Source organism: Phaethon aethereus, assembly GCF_964289735.1.
Source record: "Phaethon aethereus genome assembly, chromosome: 2".
In the NCBI taxonomy this organism is placed as follows: Eukaryota; Metazoa; Chordata; class Aves; order Phaethontiformes; family Phaethontidae; genus Phaethon; species Phaethon aethereus.
In genome coordinates this window covers 38,827,653-38,851,703 of record NC_138582.1, presented here as the reverse complement: position 1 = coordinate 38,851,703, position 24,051 = coordinate 38,827,653, and the positions used below count along the sequence as shown (strand labels likewise).

Genomic DNA, 24,051 nt, shown 5'->3' with positions numbered 1-24,051 from the left:
TTAAAAAAAAAACAACCAATACCTAGTTTATGAAATTTCTGAAACTGCTGGGAAATCTTCAGCATCTGGCCCTCAATTATTCTTAATCATGCTGCATTCTTTTTCACAGTCAGACAGATTGCACTTATTTTTATAGTTCACCAATTCTGTTCCTCTGACACTGGTAAGGAAATGAAAGTTATGCTCTTTGCAAGTTGAGCTGGTGCTAGTAGTTGCCAGCAATATAAATTTAACCTCATCAAATTGTTTGCTAATGAGAAACATGCAGTACAACCAAGTGAAAGTAATTAGGTCAGCAAAGATTTTAAAGATCGTTATTACTATGTGTTTGATAGCTCAGCAGTTGTCTTCTAATTTAGAAGAGGACCAGAAAGAACTTGTGTATCTGACCTGTACAGAGGCTGATGTTAAGTGAGCCGATTCTGTATTCTTCTACTTCCTTCCACTTTTCCCCATCTTCCTCCTTTGGTGCTGCTTGCCCTTTGAACAGGCTTTTTCCATCCTGAATCAGTCACAGAATCACAGAATTGGAAAAGACCTTTAAGATCATCAAGTCCAACCATTAATCCAGCGCCACCATGTTCCCTAAACCATGTCCTGAAGTGCCACATCCACATGTTTTTTGAACACTTCCAGAGATGCTGACTCCACCACTTCCCTGGGCAGCCTGTTCCAATGTTCGGCCACTCTCTCAGTAAAGAAATTTTTCCTAATATCCAGTCTAAACCTCCCCTGGCACAACTTGAGTCCTTTTGCTTTTACAGATATTGGAGACCATTTTGCTTCAACAGTGCAGGGCACAATGGTGTTTGAATTCATAACTACTACAAATGCTGCCAGGAATAATGAAAACTCACAAATGCTCTATATTTACTTGGACTGCTTGGTTGGTTGAAGTATTCTCTTGCAAATCTTGAGTCATGTAATTGTAAAAGCATGAGGGTAAAATTTAATTGTAATTTTTGAAGCATTACTGCTTTAAAAATTATTTAGTTAAAATACATTCAGTCCTTTGAATATTATTTTCATATTTGGTAAAGGTCTCTTTCCTGCAGAGTGAGATTCAGTATGGTAGTTAGTATTATGTTGCATAGACATAAATCTTGCCATCATTACTGTGGCTAAAATATTGATTGCGATGCAGGCCTGTTGGAAGCTGGGCTAGACCTTGACAGGTTAGCTGAATGGCCAAAACTCAGCCAATCCTTGGACTGACTAGTGACTTTAAGATAAAACATTTAGTTGGATATGAGAACATTTTTTGTCCTCAGAGAAATTGGGTTTTGGATTAGCTCCCTACAAAAAGTAAGCCATTTTTTTAAATGGACCTTGATGAGTGTAGGAATGAGAACTTGTGTAACATTTGTCCAAGTTATCAGAGATTTGGACTTGATGGCCCAGGATGGGACTTTCAGTCTACAGTTGTGAGGAAGCTTGCTCTTGCAGTCTTCCTTTCTCTGTGGGTATTTGACATTTTATCAGATAGTCTTTTTTTTTTTTTTTTTTGTGTCTGTGAATTCTCTTTCTGGGAAAAAAATTGGGTCCCTCCTATGACATTGTATTAAAATGAAATTTTCTACAGGTGCTTCTGGTTAGCTTCTTAATCAGAAAAGTCCAGGCACACCTGCCCTTTAAGAGTTTTTTTCCTGGACATGTCTGTGCATGTGAGGGATGTATCTCAAGGGCAGAGAGGACGTTCAGGGCACAGATCATTCAGTGGGATGCAGGGCTGTGGCTGCACCAAATATGCTTCTAGCATCTGGGTCTCTGCGGTATGCTTCGCTGCACATTGTTGACCGCAAGAGCAAACTATGGTGGAATATAGATTCCTAAAACTGCGCATCAGTATACCTGTTTGGATTCCAAAACTGTCTGTGCAGATAATTTTTAGCTGATGAGAAATTAGTGAAATCACTGGCTTTTAGATCATAAGCATTTTTAATGCCTCTTCAGCACCTGTGCTTGCATTTAGACATGTAAACACCTTTGAAATTTGGTTTCCAATGTTATGGTGGCTTGGATTGGGAATATTCAGAGGGAAGTAAGCAAAATAATAGATGAGGGTGAGGTTAGGAACTTCCTATTAGTTACTTTCCCATAACTTTTCTTTTGTCCCCAGCATGGCACTTTCTTGTGACACCCCTGGCTATATGATGACCCAGTTCTTCACTCCAAAGATAGGATCATGCTGTGGGAAAGACAGCTGAGGATTGCTGTCCATCCCCGCCACTGGTGTGGGTGCTGATTACCACTGTGTAGTAATTAACTTGCCTGTGCATCAACAGACAAAGAAGGTCTGGAAAAAATGTTCCTTCCTGCCTACCATTCTGTGTGATTTGGAACTATTCTTTGAAGTCAGCTGTGTCCAGGGTTATTAGCAGCTGCTTTGTAGCCTGTTGTACAGCCATAATAGAAGAAAAATTAAAGCAAGCAGTAAAACGGAAAAGGCCATTTTTTGTGGGTTTTTTCCCTATGTTGCTGCTTTCTTGGATATCGTTTTATGGTAAATGTAAGTCTGTTATGCTAAGGAAGCAATTATAATCAGTGAATCTAATGACAAATGATTTAGCTAAGTACCCTCATTACATTGAACATTTGATTATGCTGAATGTAATATTTGTCATTTTGAAGTGTTTCATTTACAATGTAACTTCAAACAGTTTCTCTGTCTGAAGCCTCCTGTATTTATTTTATGGCATAAGCAGCCCTCCACAGAATAATGCCAAATTTAATTCAATTCATTATTCAGGTATGTTTTAATCCATGAGGTCTTCGTGTTGTTGGGTTTTCTTGTTCCTTTTAATTTTTGAAATGACAAGAGAAGGAAACTATTTCTGCCCCTAGATTTTGTTCCATGCTTGCATAAATTCTGTCTGAGGAATACAACATCTTTTTTATTTATGCATGCACGTATACATGCACAGCAGCCTCTCAAGCTGCAGACTTCTTGGCAGGCTGATGTTTTCTGTATCCTGTATAATTTAGTCAAGGCAGAAAATTGATGTGATGGCACGCATGGCTTCAGGCTGAACTAAAGTTCTCCAATAGTTGCGTTTAAATGACATACAATGACATAAAGGACATATCCACTTAGAGATAGTTAATTACTATGAAAGAAGGAGTTCGTCTGTCTCTGGAACAGACTGATGGGTCCTCACGACAATACTTGCATTATCACAAAGATCAGATCATATATCAATTCCTGTAATAAATGCATTAAAATCCACCTTAAAACTGGCAGATTCCTTTCCTCACTGTGACCAGTGGAAAGCTTTTCCAAACCAAATTGCTCATGTGGTTAAGAAGCTTATGCTGTTTGTCCTTGTGCCACTGTTGTCCTGTGATTTGAGTCTTACTCTCCTTTCCCTCATGTCTATCCGCTTCAGTGAGCGACATGTTAATGAGCAACATTAACAGTTTTTGTCATTGCCATCAAATTCAGAGTAACCTGAGGAGAGTTACAGGTTTCAGAGAGTGATTCTGTGAAAATATTTTCTTTTGGGTGCAGTGGGATATTTATAAAGCAGATGAAAAACTGTTTTCCTATTTTCAATAGTAGGTATTTGATACATTGCTTTGTCTTTAAAAAATCAACAGTAAAACTGGACTGCAATGCTACACACCCATGTTTGTCATGTAGTTTGTATAACTATAAAAATTGGAAATCTAATGTCTTTTAGATTTTTAAGATGTGGTTCCAAATGAACTAGCTACTTGTGGCTAAACTCTCTCCAAATGCAAAATCTTTATGAAGGAGAGATTGAAAATTAAGCATTCACTCTGAAGGACGTAACAAGGAAATAATAGCTAAATTTGTCTCCTGATGAACTTAATGAGAAGCATTTTAGGTAGAACAGAAATTGAGATTCATTGCATGTAAGTGAAGCAAAACTAGAGAGAGAATAGAGACATCCTGGACAAAGTAAATTATATTTGTCTAGCTGGTCTAAAAGATATTGCCAGCTGGCTTGAATTTAGCTTTGTTTTTTTCTCTTCTAGTGCTATGCTTTTTCTGTGAGCGCAAATTCGTAGTTTCTTTAGACTTTTGACAAAGTATGATCAGTATTTATTATAGGTGGTGTTCTGAAATTGAAAATTATGTGTCTTGTTAGATTATATATACTGAGTCTTTGCTCACTGAGGTGGACATCTGCTTCATTCTGCTTTCTTTATCCTCCGCAAACAGAGAGAATATGTATCACAGTCATCAGAGGCAGAGCCTTTTCTTTCACTCCTGGTCACTGATAGGAATCCAGCCCAAGCCTAGACTTTGTGCAGCTCGTAGCTGTAGTAGAAACGCTGACCACCCAATGACTATTTGGCACGTTGTCTCTTTTATTAGTGTATTCCATGTCTGGAATATCAGGAGCCAAAAAGAAGACCTCTACTGTCTGAAAGGCAAATGTGGAAGCAATTAGTTAGTACTGATGGGTTCAGTGTGGATTTGGCTGTTTGGATAATGATGGGAGAAGCAAGAAGGCAGCTGTAACTGGTCTGTTGCCTGAGAACTTCCCTTCCACATCACAAATAGAATGGTTTCAAGTGATCTTGGATGTAGGTGCCTGGAAAAATAGGGGTTAAAATGTAGTATGTGAAAAGTGGTCAGTGTTACATAGAGCAAATGGTATTTTTTCCATTTTGTATCATACATGACTTTCTGTCTTTACATTTCTATGATCCCCTGCTTGTGTGTTTATAAAGGTTTGAGAGTAGGGCTGTGATATGCCCGCTGGGATAGTAGGGCTGTTCTTCTGCAAGCATCCTCCTCAGCTTGCACCTCAGATACCTGTACTCATCTTAACACCAATTTCTCAACGTGCCCTGTTCACAGACTGGAGAGAATTTAAATTGGTGGGAGACCAGTATTTTAGCCCGGTGCTGCAGGCTTGCAAGAAAATGAGGAGCACTATGAAGAAGCATCCACCCTGTTTAAGAGTCCAGTTTCTTAGGAATTCGGTTTTCCACGGTTGAAAGTCTGTGTCCCAGCTATGGCTCACAGTCTACTCCGCTAAAGCAGACAGTTGCCAAGAATGCCTAAAGTTTCAGTTCTTGAAATTTTCTTAGCACCCTTCCCCACTTGCAGGTATTTCGGTGCATAACTAAATCTAATTATTTTCCTCTTTTCTCTCTATATTTTGCTTGTCTTGCCTTACAGTCACATCCTCGTCCCCATAGACTGCACTGTTTCCCACAGTTCTGTTTGCCTACACTTACAATAGAGACCGACTGGTTTGTCACTTTGTGCCCAGAGTAAGCCAGGAATCATAGAATCACTTAAACTGGAAAAGACCTTTAAGATCATCAGGTTCAGCCATTAACCTAGCACTGCCAAGTCCACCACTAAACCATGTCCCTAAGCACCACATCTACATGTCTTTTAAATACCTCCAGTGATGGTGACTCAGCCACTTCCCTGTGGGCAGCCTGTTCGAATGCTTGACAACACTTTCAGTGAAGAATTTTTTCCTGATATCCAATCTAAACCTCCCCTGGTGCACCTTGAGGCCGTTTCCTTTCATGCTATCACTTCTTACTTGGGAGAAGAGACCAACACCCTCGTCGCCACAACCCCCATTCAGGTAGTTGTAGAGAGCGATAAGGTCTCCCCTCAGCCTCCTCTTCTCCAGACCGAACACCCCCAGTCCCTCAGCTGCTCCTCATAAGACTTGTGCTCCAGACCCCTCACCAGCTTCGTTGCCCTTCTCTGGACACGCTCCAGCACCTCAATGTCCTTCTTGTAGGGAGAGGCCCAAAACTGAACACAGGATTTGAGGTGCAGCCTCACCAGCACCGAGTACAAAGGAAGGGCTTACTGAGTTGCTTACATATGAAATATGAATTATCCATGGTAAGTTCAGAGCCCTGTGGTGGTACAATTTCCTGTTCTGTATGCAGTTTGCACAATAGTTGTGAAAGGTCAGAATATCATCATGTATGCTCTTTGAGAATTTAAAATCATGATACTGTCATGGAGGTTTTCTCTTGTTATAATTAAACATTTCTCTAACTACTAATGACACTGTACCTAGGATTGTAGCATCATCAGAGGTGTTAGGACACATAATTTAAAATCACTAGGTCTTAGTATGGGCTGAGAGGGTAATTATACTTGGTAATTTATCATTTATTGAGACTTACCATTTAGTGGAAAGAACATGTAAAACACTTTTAGTTTTGTTTGCTGTGACAGCAGATACTTTTCTGCAATGGATACTTTGTACTAAAGAAACCATTGAATTTTTATATATATTATATATATATATGAAAAATTATCTTGAAATGTGTATGTATACATATATATAACATGCACGTTATATACGTGCTTACCTATATATTTAACAACCAGATGGCAGAACACAGAATTGTTATTGAAGAAATACGAAAGTATGTGTGCATATATATGCAGATACACAGAGATTATTTATCTATGTCATAAATACATGCGTTGTAGTTTGAGCTGAAGAAAAGAATTAGGGACACTGATTCTAACACTTCCTGACTCTGCACCTCTATACTGATGTCTCCTTTGCCATGTTGTTGACCACGCTTATCTACATGATCTTGAATATCTTGTGACCAAGGGATTGACAATCAGGTAGAATTAAAATATATTTCCATCCTTCTGCTGAAGACAGAGTGAATTTATTTGTATGTGTGCCACAGTGATGAAGAAGAATTAAAAGACTAAATTCTTCTCTGCTATAACATCAAAGCAAAACTTTTCTGGAGCAGAACCTCCAATTTGCCTGTATTTAAAGCCATAACACAATTACCTGCCCTCCTCCCTCTTCCCCCATGCCAATCACTTCTTTACTATCCTTGTATTTCAAAGAAAAGATGATCAACGTCTAGGATAACCCTGTGGGCTTCCTGGAACAACAAACTGAGAGTAAGACTAGAAACTTGGCTTTGCTTGAATTATTTGCATGTACATAGTCACTCAGGAATGTGTGTCTCCACAGGTTTGGAGCCTCCTTAGGGGTCAGTTTTCAATACTTCAAATTTTCAGGATTTTACATGTCTGGGTCAGTTTTGGAGGGTTCTCTGTAAAATGCTTCACTGAGAAAACATTGATACTTCTGCATCTCCTTTGTACTCAAGTTCTGGGAAAACATCTTCGGAAAGCATTCATATTGTGATAGATTTTTCTTTTTGAACCCTAAGATGTTTGTTACCTCATTCCAGTGTAAGTTTTCCCTGAGGTACTTGTCCTGTTATTTGATATTGTTACACAGGGGATATATTACAAAAGTGGAACACAGCAATAATTCCCTGTAGTTTTAATACCTATTGGATTTTCTACCTTTTATTAAAGAAAGGCTTTTCTGCTAAAGCTTAGAGAAATTGTAAGACTTTGAGAAGCAAAACCAGCATCACATTTGCAGACAAAGAACTATGATTTCATTCTTGTTCATTTCAAATGGATTAGAAAATATTGTCCAAATGGGGCACCATGCCAAGATTGCCATTAACTTTTCCCATAAAATATGATTAAGGACCTTAACAAGCATTTAGTAATTAAGTGAAGTGCTTTGGAAATTTATATGCTGTCCACAGTTTGTCATGTTCTGTAAAATACTGAAGACAGTTTTTATCAAAAGCAATAAAAATAAAGCACTTGAGAAACATCTGGGAGTGTTATCTGATTGTGTGGGGGGGAAGTAGTTTCATTTGTAACAGGATATTTTGATATTTAAAATTAATGTTGTGTATAGTTGATTTTTGTTTGTTCTTTAGGTTAATGAATAATTGACTGAATTAATGGAGCAATTCCTATAATTGTATATCCCATTCTAGTGTCCATGTTGCTTCAGTTTGTACCCTGAGTTGATTATTTTCCATGTACTCCATTAATGTGTGTACTGTTCTATATTTGGTTTCTGGTTTCATTTAATGCAGCTGAATTTGCTGAAATAACAGTCCAAAGAGAATGGGAGTGCTGAAGAGAGTCTGAATGAAGCAGATTTTCCTGTGGCGTGGCAGGAAAAAACAGTATAGGCTTTCAGTCTGATAATGTTGGGTGGATGGCAGGGTGATGCTTTGTTTTTCAGCTTTGCTAACAAAGAAGGTTGGTCTGTTGCTGCTGAGGTAGCTTTTATGTGCTGTGGCCACTCAAAGTGATTTATGAGTAATTTTCTCTGCAAACCTCTTCCAATAGTGTCCAGCTTCCTTTGACACAGAGTACATTCTGGATCATGCAACAGACTTAATGGAATAACAGAACTAGATTAGCTTTTTGTGCTTTCTGAGGGGATTAATTCAAACCTTAAATTTGGGAGAAGACGCTTTTCGAAAGTGCAAAGCTAAAGGTGGCTGAGCTTTTTATCATCTTGATTATTCCAGATCGGTGGTACTGATACCATGAGGTTTCCACTGGATTTTTTTTTTTCCCCCCATAGTTTAGTGCAGTTTTTCTTGGTTTGTTTTATTTTAACCTTGGCCAGAATTGCTGCAGCGGTAGCTGATGCCTGGTTCTTACCGGATGCCTTAGCGAGGCAGGGAAGCCTGCTAGGTGTTTCAATGTCCAGCTGCCCCAACAGGTTTTAGGAGGTTTTTAACCAGCAGAATTAGTTTTGTGATCAGAGAATTGCAGAATGGTTTGTGTTGGAAGGGACTTTTAAGGTCATCTGGTCCAGCCCCCCCTGCTATAGGCAGGGACAATTTTTGTTTTTTCTTAAGTGATGCTGCAGAGGCAGAGAAACTGTGATCTTGTGTAATGAAGTAAGGTATTTCCTCTGCCTATGAGATGTTTAATGAATAGCTCAGGTGTCGTGAGCAATTAATTTGCTTATAAGGTAGAAAGCAAAAAAAAAAAATTCCTCTAGGGTTCCTGAGTTGAAAGGCGAGAGGAGCATCATGCTTCCCTTGTGCTCTTTGCTGAAAGCTCTTCCTTTCTGATGTTGAATAAGATAAGTTTTCCTGTTTTAGGAGAGAAAGATAGCATGGAAGCCCTCTATACAAGCCTCCTTTGTGCCACTCAGAAATTAGCCAGCCTTTGTCTTTTAAAACAGCACATGTTGCCTTTGTCCATTTTACGGAAACTTTTTCTGGTACTATTCATTGACAAGTGAGAGGGTATAGAAGGAGCTGGGAGAATGTGGGTTGATGAGCTTTAGTACACAACAGATAAACATGCTACAGTAAGTATGCTTTCTCTATCACATTTGTGTTCTGCAGGTAAATCACAGTTGTCTTTGGCATTTCCTTTCATGCACTAATTCATTTTCAAAGAAGCGTGCAGAAATTTATTAAAGAAGGCCGTTTGTTTTTTATTTACGCGTGCATGCATGAGTGCGCACATTGCAAATGCCATTTTGCCTGTACGATGCATATTTGCCCCTTGTAGGATTTTTGCTTTTCGGTATCATCTTGTATTGTGAGCTTGTGTGTGTTTCCTCTGTCAGTACTGTGTTTCATGTTTGGGATGGGGGTTTTATGCTGTTGTAGGTACATAGCGCTAAAATGAAAAAGCTTGTCGTGCATGAGGCTCAGGTACTGTTTACATGCCAAGTTTCCCAAAGTCACTATTAAAATATAGACAGTTGCCACAAACATTTTCATGGATAGCTCTGGTGAAAATCAGTTCCATATCCAGTTTTTCTACTAACCAGACATTAAAATTTTGCACTGTACTGTCAAAGGGCAGAGGGACATTTTTTGTTTCTAGAACAAAAAAATCTTCCTTATGACATTAAAAGAAAGAGTGATAGTGCCTATTTACCCATGTATTATTACTTGATCCTCTCTTAGCATTAAATTAAAAAAAAAAAATTCTAACCTTAGGATAGTGTCTAAGATACATTAGATACATTTTGTTCAGGACTTTAAACAATTAACAGTTTTTGCCTTATTCTGTTTGTTCTTTCAGGGCATTCTACCTGGACAAGTCAAACTTGCCTCCAAATTCAACATCTAAAGCAGCTTATATAGATAAGGTAAATAAAAATGTTAAGTGCCTAATTAAACTTTGCATGTTACACACTGTGTTATTGTAATCCTTTCCTGAAGCTTTCTGAATTCCATCAAAAATTTGAATTCTTTAAAGCTGGGGGGGGGTGGGGGGCAGGAGGAAAGGAGAAGCTCTCCTGCAGCATTTTGTCCCACCTGTGTTTTAGGGGTATGTGGTGCCATGTGGTTCTATATCAAAAGCTGTGGCTGGAGGGCATCAGTGTATTTGAGAAGGGGAAGCATAGCTTTCCTTTTTCACTGGACTTTCAGAGCAATGCAATTGCTCCAGGAGCATGTGAGGGGTCGAAGGGTAGGGTGGGGGAAAGCAGGTGCAGGCAGAAATTCTTTGTTCTGAAAACTGTAAGCACAGATCCAAATCCTGATCCCCTTCTATGGCGAGGTGACATGTCTGGTGGTTGAGGGAAAGGCTGTGGATGTTGTCTACCTGGACTTTAGTAAAGTCTGGAGAAACTGGCAGCTCGTGGCTTAGACAGGTTTACTCTTCACTGGGTAAAGAACTGACTGGACGGCCGAGCTCAGAGAGTTGTGGTGAATGGAGATAAATCGAGCTGGCAGCTGGTCACAAGCTCCCCATGGCTCGGTTCTGGGGCTGGTCTTGTTCAATATCTTTATAGATTATCTGGATGAGGGAATCGAGTGCTCCCTCAGTAAGTTTGTAGATGACACCAAGTTGGGTGGGAGTGTTGATCTGCTGGAGGGTAGGAGGGCTCTGCAGAGGGATCTGGGCAGGCTGGATCAATGGGCAGAGGCCAACTGTATGAGGTTTAATAAGGCCAAGTGCCGGGTCCTGCACTTGGGTCACAACAACCCCATGCAACGCTACAGGCTTGGGGAGGAGTGACTGGAGAGCTGCCCGGTGGAGAAGGACCTGGGGGTGCTGGTTGACAGCCGGCTGAACATGAGCCGGCAGTGTGCCCAGGTGGCCAAGAAGGCCAACAGCGTCCTGGCCTGTATCAGCAATAGTGTGGCCAGCAGGAGTAGGGAAGTGATCGTGCTCCTGTACTGGGCACTGGTGAGGCCGCACCTCGAATCCTGTGTTCAGTTTTGGGCCCCTCACTACAAGAAGGACGTTGAGGTGCTGGAGCGTGTCCAGAGAAGGGCAACAAAGCTGGTGAGGGGTCTGGAGCACAAGTCTTGTGAGGAGCGGCTGAGGGAACTGGGGGTGTTCAGTCTGGAGGAGGCTGAGGGGAGACCTTATCGCTCTCTACAACTACCTGAAAGGGGGTTGTGGTGAGGTGGCTGTTGGTCTCTTCTCCCAGGTATCTAGCAATAGGACGAGAGGAAATGGCCTCAAGTTGTGCCAGGGGAGGGTTAGACTAGATATTAGGAAAAAATTTCTTTACTGAGAGAGTGGTCAAACATTGGAAGAGGCTGCCCAGGGAGGTGGTGGAGTCACCATTGCTGGAAGTATTCAAAAAATGTGTGGACATGGCACTTCAGGACATGGTTTAGTGGGCATGGTGGTGTTGGGTTGATGGTTGGACTTGGTGATCTTAAAGGTCTTTTCCAACCTTAATGATTCTGTGATTCTGTGAAATTAAATACTTCTTCAGCATCCTGCTCAGCAGACTTTCTTCTGAACCTCCTTATTTAGGCTTTCTTCAAATGCCTTCATCTGCGTTTAAACTTCTGTGATGGGAGATCCCAGGGTCTATGAAAATTCATTTAATGCTCTCCCCTATAGTTGGAGAGTTAATGCCCATATTGCAGCCCAATAGGGGGGAAAAAGAAGTTCCTAGGGTCTTGCCTATGCTGACTTCAAAAGTGATTGAGCTACTATGGCTTGAGAAATACAGTGATCATCAGCTGAGCCCTGTGACAGACTAAAATTTTATGGCAGTATCATTCAGCATGAGTGTTAACAGACTGATAGTTCCTGTTTCTTGGATCCATGCTGGACTGCATGGAAAGGGAGGAGGACATGTGCTTGTGCCTCTCCCTCCCTGGTGAGTCAGCAATTTAACTTTCTAAGCAGTCACAGGTGCAGCAGGAGACATTTAGCTATATGTGAAGCGCTTGTTACCCCTAAACCTCTTCCCTATCTATCTCACTGAAAAGTTCAAGGGCAAGATAAAAGCATCTCATAATCCAGACCTTACCAAGGGATGGTGGGTTAAGCTAATGTGTTTATTTTGCAACTGGAGCAAGCTAAGAGTGAGTGCATGGTCTATTTGTGGCTGTGCCTTTTGCTCTATTCTCCACAGTAATGGAGCTCAGCATTAGTAAATGGCACCAGCTAAAAGCAATTTAAGTGGATGCAAGTTAAACCAATAGGACCTAAACCAAGTTAAATCTATTTGTGCCCAGGTTTAAATACGCTGGTTGTTATAATTGATTTACTTGACCTCTATGCTTTCTGATGAAGTAGCTTTCATAGAGGAACAAGTGAGGTTGCCACTTCCCAAATTAGTTAAAACTGTCTTTAAGGAATTAATCTGTCTTTCAAAAGATTCATTCTTTGAGTAGTGGGGAGGTTTGTTGGAATCTTTAAGTGTCTGGAATGAAGAGAATATGTAATTTGGAATGATGAGGTTTGCAAAACTGTCCTGTGAACATCTCCTTTACACAGAGCACCATGAGATGATGTTTTTCATTGCTAGACCACTCTTGAAGGTTCTTCTTCTGAGAGCTGCCTTCCATTTGAAGCTACCTTCTTTGTTAGGTGGATCATTTATTTTCCATATGGTAATGCTGAGATTATTTGAAGTCCTGCTACGAAGTTAACTGTTCTTGTTTTGTAGTACATTTTTGTCACTTCCGTTCATTTTTATTTTTCCATGTTGTTAGTCAAGATTGGGAACTAGACCTTTGCATAAATAAAGGACAGTGTTGACTTAATTATAAGCTGATTTTCTCAGCGAGTCAATTAACCAGTCTTGGCATCCCTCCTGTGTATGCGTATGGTTGTAGGTTGCCTCTTCATGGCTTCCCTTCTTTGCCAGTACAATTAATGGAAATTAAAAAAAATGACTGATGGGTCTGTTCAGTCTATTGAAGTGAAAAATGTTTCTTTAGGCAGGACTGGGAATGAAGCAGTCAGTGACGATAAGAATTTAAAAGTTTGAAAAAGTTGTCATAGGTTATGTAAAGAAGACTGTGTCCTCTGTATTTACATTATGGAATTTGGTTTCAGCTTCCTCAGCCAGCCCTGCTCTTCCATCTGCATCTGTGATGACTTGCTCTAAAAGAGCATTTCATGTGCTCTCGGTAGCAAATATTTAAATCTCTCTCTCTCTCTTCCTCTTTTGCAGCTGATGAGGCCTCTCAATTGCTTGGATGAACTTTACCGACTGATAGGGTCCTTTATCCGATCCAAGCGCACTGCTGCCTGTGCGTACACTGCATGCAGTGCTTCCGGAGTTGGATTGCTTTCAGTGTCATCTGAGCTCTGTAGCAGGCTCGGAGCTTGTCACATCATTATGTGCAACAGTGGAGTTCACCGGTACGACAATTTCTTTTCCTCCCTTTGTTTCAGTCTGTCATTCAGTCATTGCAGGTTGGAGACTGCTGCTTTTTTTTTTAGAGAGAGGTCTTACACTAACTGCCTAATATCTTAGACTAAATATCTAACACACTTCAAAGATGTGTGGTGAAATTTTAGAATTGTATTTGCAGTGATTAACAGAAATGACCAGTACGATTTTGTTTTGTAGGTGTAATGGATTGTTCCTCATTCAAGTTAGTAAGAGGCAGAAAATCTTAATTGCTAAAGCAGAAAAAGGAAGGTTTCCTAGGCGAATAACATATACTACATTAAACTCTTAATACAGCCAAGAAATGCTGAAATTTGTATTTGCTTTGTATGCTAGGGGGAATCGAAGTAGAGCTTGTTTCAATCTAAAAAATTAAACAGAAGAGATACGCATTTTGGCAGGTATACCTTATGATAACTGGAAGTTCAGCCCGCAGAACAGTTCGTGTGATTAATACAATATCAAAAAATGAACTGATCTTTGTCGTCAATGCTAAGAGATTTTAATAACAAATATATATATGACAATAGCATCGTTATAGAGCTCTCTAGTGCTTAATGATATTTGTCAAAGGCAGCAATATGTTTATGTTCCAGCTGGGCAGATCACAATTTTTTGTACATTATACCAAAGAAGCAAAGACTACAAACTAGAGAGGGGGGAAAAAAACCCCAACAAACAAAAACCCCAAAATAACCAAGAATCTGATGCTAAATATTTGCTCTTTTTATAATTCCAGACTGTAGATTACAGGTAGCAATATGTTAAAAATATGCTTAGTTTCTGATCTATGCAAATCCTTATTTTAACAGACTTGGTTACCAGTGCATTCTGTTAGAATGAGCATTACTTTTTCCTCGTTTTAAGTAATGCTCTTTCTTTAATAGAGGTTTGAGGATGGGGATAAAAAAAGGCAACATAATCTGCATTGCAGCTATCAGACATGAAAAACAGGCAAAGCTCCATATATAGCCAACAATTAAGTTGTATAAAAAAAGTGCTTGCCATTTCGTATAACAGAGTTTACAACAGACTGTTTGCATTACTCTCCATCGCTGATACAAGTGTATATAACATATATATGCTGTATACTATACTTGATATTAGGCAATAACAGAAAATGGCTGTATTGTTTAATAGTGGTCACTGTATCAGATGAAGGTGGAAGTACTGTAGAGCATGGACCGACATGAAGCTGGCATTTCAGAAGACCATGAAGCTATACAGCTTTTCTCTGGCTCTTTATCTTGGTTTTAGTTTCATGTCTTATGTGATCAGAAAAGACTTTGGGCTTAATTCTGCCATCTTTTTACTAAGCTGAAAAAGACTACCTCTGAGTTTCATCATGATTTCATGGATTAAGTTCTGAATTTGTGTATTTGTGCCAAAAAATCTTATAGTTTAAGAATAAACTCAGAGCAACCTTAATAGCCCAAATAAACTGTTACCCCACAGTGTGTGAGTAACAAATTATTCAGAATTATTTGATGAGTGAATTTCTGCTCATTTCAAATTTCTGCTATTTCAAAGGTATAAACTATTAAATGTCTATTTACGTATGTGTTAAAAACAAAATATTAGAAAACAAACAACATTGGATTTCCAGACTATAGTACGAGCCACAGGAGTGGGGATTAAATGTATTATGTGTGGGTTTCCATCTACATGTTAAAGGATTCAAAATCACCTATTTACATAAAGTGAAGGTGCAAAACACTTTTCTCTAAAGCGTGACTACTTCTGCCTTACGGAGAGTCCATTTGAGCTTTTCTACAAGATACTGTTACTTCACTTGTGCATTAATACTGCCTTTTGCGGCTACCATCTGTTCAGAGAAAGAAACATCAACTCTTGGCATTATCAGAGACATTTTAAGATAGGCCCTCCAGGAAAAAGGAATGCATTATTTGAGATTTTATAGGTACTCAAAGAGTTTCTGCCCTGAATTTCCAAAAGTTCAGAAGAAAACTCATCTATTTAGACAGTAGAACGGATTGTTGTGCTGGGTTGTGTTGTTTTTTTGTTTTTTTTTGTTTTTTTTTGAAGTGGTAGAAGTTGAGGACTTTTTTTAACAACGATTTCCCAAAGTTACTGTTGTGCATACAAATTGTATGGGTGAAGAAGCTTTTCAGTTAGAAATCGAAGTCTCAAAGTCATTTCGTGTGCGGTTTTCTTTTTCTGGCCTCCCTAGGCCACATCTCTACAGTCCAGCACTAAGTAGCCTTTGCTTCTGGCTTTTGGCTTTTGGAAATTGCCTTTACTCAGATAGAAAGCTTGTTTTGTCTCCAGCTAGTAGGCTTGCTTGAATTTTGTTCCCAACATTTCTACTGGTAAATTCTGCTGTGTTTTTGTGAACCTGCTCCCCTTGCTGCCCTGCAGAGTGAAACTGTCTTGCAGCACCTTGAGATCCTGTGAGGAGGACAGAAGAGGGAAGAGTAAGATGCTGTATGTGATTGAGTCCATAGACATAGATAATTTTGCGTGTTGCCTGCAATCTCGAAGGCTTCATTCTTCTGTTGGTTGGAATATTATTTAATCAGGGCAGATAACCTTGCAAAATAATGCTCTTTAAGTTTTAAGTTAGTTCTTTAGAGTTCAAGCTATGGATTTTCAGTAAGAGAGGATATTTATCTCTGGCTGTATCCAGTAGCGTATCTGGCCTCCTGTGTTCTTAGAAACTAAATGCTGTGAAGTGCTTGATTGTGATCCATTGCAGAAGTCCACGTTTTGTAGGCACAGACCAAGGACTCACAACTGTCTTTTAACACTATGCAATGGATATTAAATGAGTTGAAAACTGGTACTAGGCAAGTAGATGGAGGAAGGATGCGAATTGTCCTTGCAGGTTAAACTTTGAAAGTATATTCTTCACTTATCAGTCTTGCCCGCTTAAAAATTGAGAATAATCAACTCAGAACTCCTCCATGCTTTCTTTTGAAAAACCCTCATTTTAGGGTAATTTCTGTGATTGGTCTCTAATGGGAAAGAATGTCTGAGAGTCTGTGGAAGAGTGCAGGGGGTTCTGCTGGTCAACATCTTCTTTTTGTTCGTGGGGAGTGGGAACTGAGCAAACCATTGATCTGTTGGAATTTAGATACGTTTAACAGTCTTCAAACAAAATATATATGAACTTTCCCTCACTGAATTTATCCGTCTTTTACTGAACTGACTGGAGAGCCCTTTTCTGTGTTTTCTCAACTTAGGTGTCATGGATTGACAGGGGGTGGGGGGTGTCTGTCACTCCTTCTAACGAGAAGCAAATCCCAGATAGCTTGGGACGGAGGTGCTGGGAGGCAGTCCAGTGCAGAAGAGGCCAAGAACTATGAAACAGCAGCTTTGTCTGCTTTGACAGTGATTGCTGATCTCTGGATCAGCAGTGTCTTGGTTTCTGACTTCTCTGTGATCCATATTAAATTGCTTTTTACACTGCACTAGGCTAAAACAGCTTGATAGAGTTCACATTTTCATCCCTATATCCAAGATAATGCTGGGGATTTTGAATTGCTGGTGATTGCTTTGCTTTGATTTTTATTATGACAATAAGTTTACCAATTTACATTACAGCCTGAAATCCTATATCTATTTCAGACAGCAATTCTTTTCAAATATATTTTGATCACTAGAAAAAAAAAAAGGATGGGGGAAAAATAAGTCCCTCTAACCTTCACTGTCCTAAGTGACATGTGAATACTACAAACTCCTCTTGGATTATCAAAGTGAACTGCCTTGTTGATCAACATCAGGAACAGAGCTCTAAATTAGTCCAAGAAATCAATAGTTTGCATTTCTATTTTCCCTTTTTTATCATCCATAATTATATTTCTGCCTGCCAATCAGCTGTCACCCTGTAAACAATACTTTGCTTTCTTTACTTGTATTCGTTCTGTTTGAAGTTGAAATCACTCTGTACAAATGTAGGTGATGAAAGGCACTTTAAAATTTTATTGAATTATGATGCTAGCTCCTGCTTGAGGGAGAAGAGCGAGACTGCACTGCACAGACATGTCCTAGCCTCTTTCCATGCCAAAATGAAATTAGGTGCAGCAGCTGCAGAAGTCTATTCAGCGACCATAGGCCTTAGAGGCTCAAAGGAATAATTTCAAGCATCCAAATGAAACAAATCCCAAGTTTACTTAAAATTTTGCATTTCCTGAAGGATCAAGAGAAAATAAGTATTTTATAATCTTATGAACCCCAGAAAAATCACTGTCATATTTCCTTTTCTGAATTTCGATTTCCCCTCCAGAAAGTCTCTCCTTAGTGTTACCATCCTTCAAGCAGTGGGGTTCTGGCTGGCAGACGCTCGGCTGAATGATGAGGCGGATTTTGCCAAGGGTTGATTATGCTGTTTCCTGTAGCTGGCACAGCTCCTGCGATCCAGCTAAACCTGCTCCATCTTCCACAGAGCAAAGCAGGGTTACACCATAAGCTGTCCATGATGGCCAGCTGCCTTTCTGTGAATCAAACTAAACAAGGTGAAAAACAGGAACTCTGACTTTATATTGAAGACTTTCTAGCATAAGAATTCTTCCTTTTGGATTATTTTAGAAATTTTTCTGTAGGCATTTAGTTCTGAGCTCAATGACTGTATGCTAAAAAAACAAAAAGTCTCCTTGAAGTTTTGCAGCTGTATTTAGGCTGACTATTAGCTCCACAGTAAGAAAGCTTTCTGGCATCAATGAGACTACTTTCAGAGGCAGGTCAGCAAGGCTGAAAAACTAATGCTTGCTCCTCTCCAGCCTTCTGGTCTAAACTGTGCTTTTAATCCTGCTGCCTTCCCGTTTAGTCAAGATTCCCTTCTTTTTTTAAATGGCAGTTTTGTTAAGTCTGTCTACAGTTAGTGATTTTTTTGTGATAGCTTACCTACTGAGGCATAAACAAACTTTTGTTTTTTGTAAAATAATTTAGGATTAGAGTATTTAATTCTGTGTTGGTTACTATTTGAAAACAGTTACATAATTATTAAATATGCAAGAATTTATCTTAAGACAATGTAAACAAGACTTTGAGCACAAATAGGTTGTTTCTACAGTGATGATCATTTTATTTTTCATCTATATTTGCCTTTCAGGAGGAACCTGGTACATTTTTGCTTTGTTCATCTCTAATACATATGTGAAGGACTATAGTCTTAGAGTTCTCTTGCATGTTTTAAATTATGAGACACTATTTCATTTTAAATGGTATCTGAAAATGCAGAGAAGTGCATAAAATGCACTGAGACAGATGAGGTGGATCTAACTTGTTACTAATATGGATTTCAGGGTGATGTTATTTTTCTATTTGGATTTCTTTCAACATAATGGACCAGGGTAGACATTTAGTAGCAAAGTTGACACACAACTCAATCACCTTGCTCTCTAAAATCCTCTCACGCTTCAGTTCCTGCAGCATTACCTTACCTGCAGTCCACGTCTTTGGGAGAATCTGATTCTTCCTTACAAAAATGGCTACATTACAACAAAAATAGAATAGATCCACCTGAACAATGTAATGTTAAAAACTTGCCCAAATCTTCTTTAAATTCTAAGGTGGAAGAGAGTTAACTGAATAACCTGAACTTTACATGATGGGTTGTAAATTCCAATTTACTTGCCTGCTTACATGGGAAGAAGCCTGTAATGTGAAAGACTTTCTGCACAGAGCAAGAGATAATGGCCAAAGCTGAGTTTTCAGTTGACTTTAGATTTCTTTGTTTGTTTTAGCAAGTATGACTGAGAATGAGCAAACAAAAGGCTCATGGGATACTCTGAAAATGCTGTTCTTTCATCAAACAAAAACTACTTAATGGTGGAAGTGCCTCCTTGCAATGTTTCCAGCTGATTAAAGGTGACAAGATCTTACAGGAAGAATCTTTCTGAAAAGATGCTCTATGCAGTTTTTTGACACTGACAGATACATGGTGAAAAGAAGTGCTGTTTTTGTTGGGTTTTTTCCATTGTTCTTTGTAAAGCTCTCTGTTTTAAAAAAAGGTAGAACAGTCACATTTTATTTCTAGAAATAGATTGGATGATAGTAATCTTCCAAATAAGCCACAGAAAAAAAAATCATCATTACCTACTGCATGTTTCATGCTTCAGAATTGAAAATTACTAATATTGAATCTAATAAACCTGATTATATTTGTAAACTACAAAGGAAGTCATTAACCAAGGTTAGGTCTGAAATATGGCTAATGTATACTTACCTCCCAAGACCTATTCTCTAGCTTGATATGTTCATGCCATCTACTTCAGCAAGTCAGAGTTTTGTTGGTAGCTTGAAAATACCTGGTAGAGCTGGGTTTGAATATCCTGTCATGGGATGGTGGGTGTATGCCTGATACAGGAGTTGGGGTATATTTATTCTGAGGTTTGCACAACTATGTAAACACAGTGGTGCCTCTTGTGAAGGCAACCTGTGCGTGCTGATGCCTAACGGATAAAGGGCAGAAGACCCCTTAACCATGGACTATCCATTTCGGTTTGGTGTTGTAGTATCTTCCACAGATGGTCACATTTTGAAGCATTGTTGATGATTACTGAACCATCATAATGGAATAAATATATTTAACGTGCAGGGTAATAGCTGAGAACGCCAACCGTATCCTGGGCTGTATCAAAAGCAGTGTGGCCAGCAGGTCGAGGGAGGTGATTCTGCCCCTCTGCTCTGCTTTGGTGAGACCCCAGTGAGACCTGGAGTTCTGCATCCAGCTCTGGAGCCCTCAGCACATGAAAGACAGAGAAGGCCACAAAAATGATCAAAGGGAGGGAACACCTCTCCTGTGAGGACAGGCTGACAGAGTTGGGGTTGTTCAGCCTGGAGAAGAGAAGGCTCCGGGGACACCTTCTTGCAGCTTTCTAGTACTGAAAGGAGGCCTATAAGAAAGATGGGGACAGACTTTTTAGCAGGGCCTGTTGCAACAGGACAAGGGGTGATGGTTTTAAACTAGAAGAGGATAGATGTAAACTAGATAGAAGGAAGAAATTGTTTACAATGGCAGTAGTGAAACACTGTCACTGGTTGCCCCGAGAGGTGGTAGATGCCCCATCCCTGGAAACCTTCAAGGTCATGTTGGACGGGGCTCAGAGCAACCTGATCTAGTTGAAGATGTCCCTGCTCACTGCAGGGGGGGTTGGACAAGATGACCTTAAATGGTCATCTATTGGCTGTCCCAACTTCCCTCTCCTTGCAAGATGAAATTCTGTTCATCAAAGTTTCGGTATATGGGCAAAGAGAATACAAACTTCAACTTTACTTGCATGGGGACATATTCCCACAATGAGAACAGCTTATAAATTGTGAGAGAGTCTTGAGTTAGACCTGTCTATACTTGTAATGCTTATTTCTTATAGTCCTGAATTACCTCTTCCCACTTTTGTAGGTTTATCATGGCCTATTTTCTTCTTTGGGTTACCCATCAGAATCAATACATATTACCCAGCCATCACTAGTAATTATAGAGAAATACCCCAAAAATCTTTTACCCCAATGTGACTTACTTTACTACTAAGTTTTTAATTGATGCATACACTGACATAAATAATAGCTGCTCTATAATCATTAATTTAAATGATAATAGAAAAAATTGTAATACTTAATAGTGTTACTGGTTTAAAAAATGGTCAAATGTAGGAGTGATAAGCTTATGATGTATGGAATAAAGTAATTAAAATAACAACAGTGGCATTAAATTGCATGTTGAGTAGAAGTGTTAGATTTTAATTAGACTAAGCATACATTCATCCTTTTCATATTTTTTTCCTATTCACATAGCCAGAACATAATTCATTTTGACATCCCTGACTGGGGTAGCTACTAAACCAATTTGTTTCACCACATCTTTTCTATTCAGGGCATTTTTCAAAGGGATGTTTTGATGCATCTTTGGGTGTAGGATGGCTGGAATCCTAATGGAAACCTGAGAACGAATTGAACAATTTAGATTCTTTTTACTCTGGTAACATAGATATACAGTTTGCTGAGTGGCAGCTCTGTAGGTAGTGTACATAAACTCAAATTATTTTTCCTTTCAGGTGACATTAAACAAGCTGTCACAAAATAATCAATTTCTTAGGAAATTTCAATCTGTTTTCCTCTTTCACAACTCCATTTTTTAGTGTAGGTTTATATCTATCCAGCCGATTTGCTGCCCTTTAATAAAAATCACATCCAGTCAGACACAAACTATTGGTGATGCAAAATTGTTTAACCTCTTTTGTTCAGGATGGTCTGATCCAGAAGTTGCTTGAAAGTTTGTATTTAATCTTCATATCAATACTGTCATGACTAATGGGAGACTGGGGATAGCAGGCAGGGGCTGGGAGCAGCTGCAGCCACTTCTGTTTCTTGGAAACCAAATGGGTGAAATGAGGAATTCTCAGCCCAGTTGTGCTGGGAAAGCCAAATGTGTGTGCTGCCTTGCTGCTGTAATCTGTCAAGGCAAGGAATTTGTGATTCTAACTGGCATAAATTCTGAGATGATGAATTTGGGTCTTTTGTTTTTCTGGCATAAAAGAAGGGATGGGAGAAAAAGCGAGGGAGTGAGAACAGATTTTTATTTGTTTCCACTGTAAAATATATGGATTTGGGATTTATGATTCCCATAACAGAATGTTGTGAGAGCATTGAAGGAGTTTTTCTCCTAATATTTTCCTTGTTTGGTTTGTCTGGGCTGATTGCATCCAAATGACCAGATACTTTCAGTGGTCAGAACTGCTTCCAAATTGCTTTGTAAACTTTAAAACCATCTGCTTATCAGCTCTCAAAATGGGGGAGAATTATTACATATTGCACATATTTCCTGACATTCCTTGATAATTGAACCTTGCTTAAACCACCGGAACAGTCTTACCATATGAGGAATTCACAGCTCTCATACTGTTTCATAAAATTGTACAAGTTGTATTGGTTTAAATTTGCATTTGGTTGTTCTCTCTGTGCTTGGCAGTCCTATTGCTGAGGTACTTCCAGTTATGACTTCACCATGTTACCGTCTAATGTTCGTGTGTGGTTTTGTTTCTTTCACAGCTGAGTTCCAGGGTAGTTTGATTTGTGGTAGTGAATATGTAGTAATTCAAAAACTATATCGGAAGAGCTGGAAGAAAGCACCAGCATGTAAATACAGGTTTACTAGTGAGTCAGTTCAGCATAGCGCTGTGGAAGGTTTATATGATCGGTTTGAACAGAGAATGCCATCTCATTGATTCGGTATTCAAAATGAAGCCAATGTTGTTGTTTTTTACATTTAGAAAGTAGTGACCTTATTCCATAATTACATGACAAAAGCCATAAACAATAACTTATGCCATTATATATATGAATTAATTTTATGAATTCTGCCATTCATCAGAATTTTACATGCCTCAAGAGGAAAAAAAAAAAAAAAAGAAAGAACAGAATAGAATATTTCAGTTGTAAGGGACCTACAATGATCATCTAGTCCACCTGCCTGACTACTTCAGGGCTGATCAAAAGTTAAAGTGTATTATCAAGGGCATTGTTGAAATGCCTCTTAAACACTGGCAGGCTTGGGGCATTGACCACCTCTCTAGGAAGCCTGTTCCAGTGTTTGAGCACTCTCTTGGTAAAGAAATATTTCCTAATGTTAAGTCTAAAAAAAATCTAACAATATTAAATTGCATCTCTAATGACATACTATATTGAAATGAAATCATGACACTGATCTTATTTTAACATTTTTTAAACATACATTAACAAGTGAGAATGGTTTTTAAAAGAAACAGTAGATGTATCTAACCAGCATTACTGTAGGACTTAGCCTCAAATGTAAAATGTTTTACTGAAGTGATGTGATAATAGTTAACATCATCACTGCTGTCACCTTGAGTGTCCTGGGTACTGATTTCATAGGATATGTTAAAATATTGTTAAAAATATTATCTTTAGAATTACTATTTTTTTGCCTTGGAGTGAGATCTTTGATTTTAGTCTGTTTACATGTTTCAGGACTGTACTCTAGTTGTTGCCTACTTCCATAGTAGCATATTAAAGAAATTTTCATTATGCTATTTTACTCTTTGTCTCTGTGTTTCCCACTCTGGTTATGTTTTTTTCTGCGCACTTGCCAACCTTATTTCTGAATCATGGTTGGCATTGTCAAAATGTAGACAGCTCATGGTGTCCCTGATCACCAGCCATTTCATCAAGTTTTGGATAGAGAGCAGTTTGGAAGTCTTTTCCTATCACAAGATTAGTGTTTGCACCTAATTCTTCAAGATGACCTTAATTTAGGATGTTCTTTTGTTAGTTTTGATTCACACATGCAGAATATGATTTTTCTGTTCTTCCACTCTTTTGGGTTCCAAGAAGATGGGATTTTTGGGAAAGTTTGCTCAGTAACTGGTTTGTTCAAAGCTGTACTTGGAGCCCATTAACCTCTATTACACCCACAGAGACTTTCTGCCCTTTTTCTCTGGCTTAGATTACACCTGCCAAATTAGATTTCAGATACTTCTGCTTTTTCCCATTGTCAATGGGACAAAGTTTCCTTTGCAGTGTGTTCTTGAAGGTTAGATGTTTAGATTTTGGTGCTGGCAAATATTATGAGCATGTACTTTATTTGTGCAATATTTCACCTTTCAAAGACGAGATGAAAACAATGTTTAGA

At 39.0% G+C, this 24,051-nt stretch overlaps 1 protein-coding gene across 1 annotated transcript in view; it reads left to right on the top strand.

Annotated features, from left to right (window-relative positions):
• PREX2 (phosphatidylinositol-3,4,5-trisphosphate dependent Rac exchange factor 2) overlaps window positions 1–24,051 on the top strand; it is a gene marked incomplete at its 3' end in the record, with an annotated part of 187,125 nt that overhangs the window by 149,909 nt on the left and 13,165 nt on the right. Inside the window, exons 36-37 of the mRNA XM_082014802.1 lie at window positions 9,869–9,935; window positions 13,221–13,411. Of these exons, the coding sequence (XP_081870928.1) occupies window positions 9,869–9,935; window positions 13,221–13,411 (258 nt within the window). The remainder of the gene's footprint in view (window positions 1–9,868; window positions 9,936–13,220; window positions 13,412–24,051) is intronic.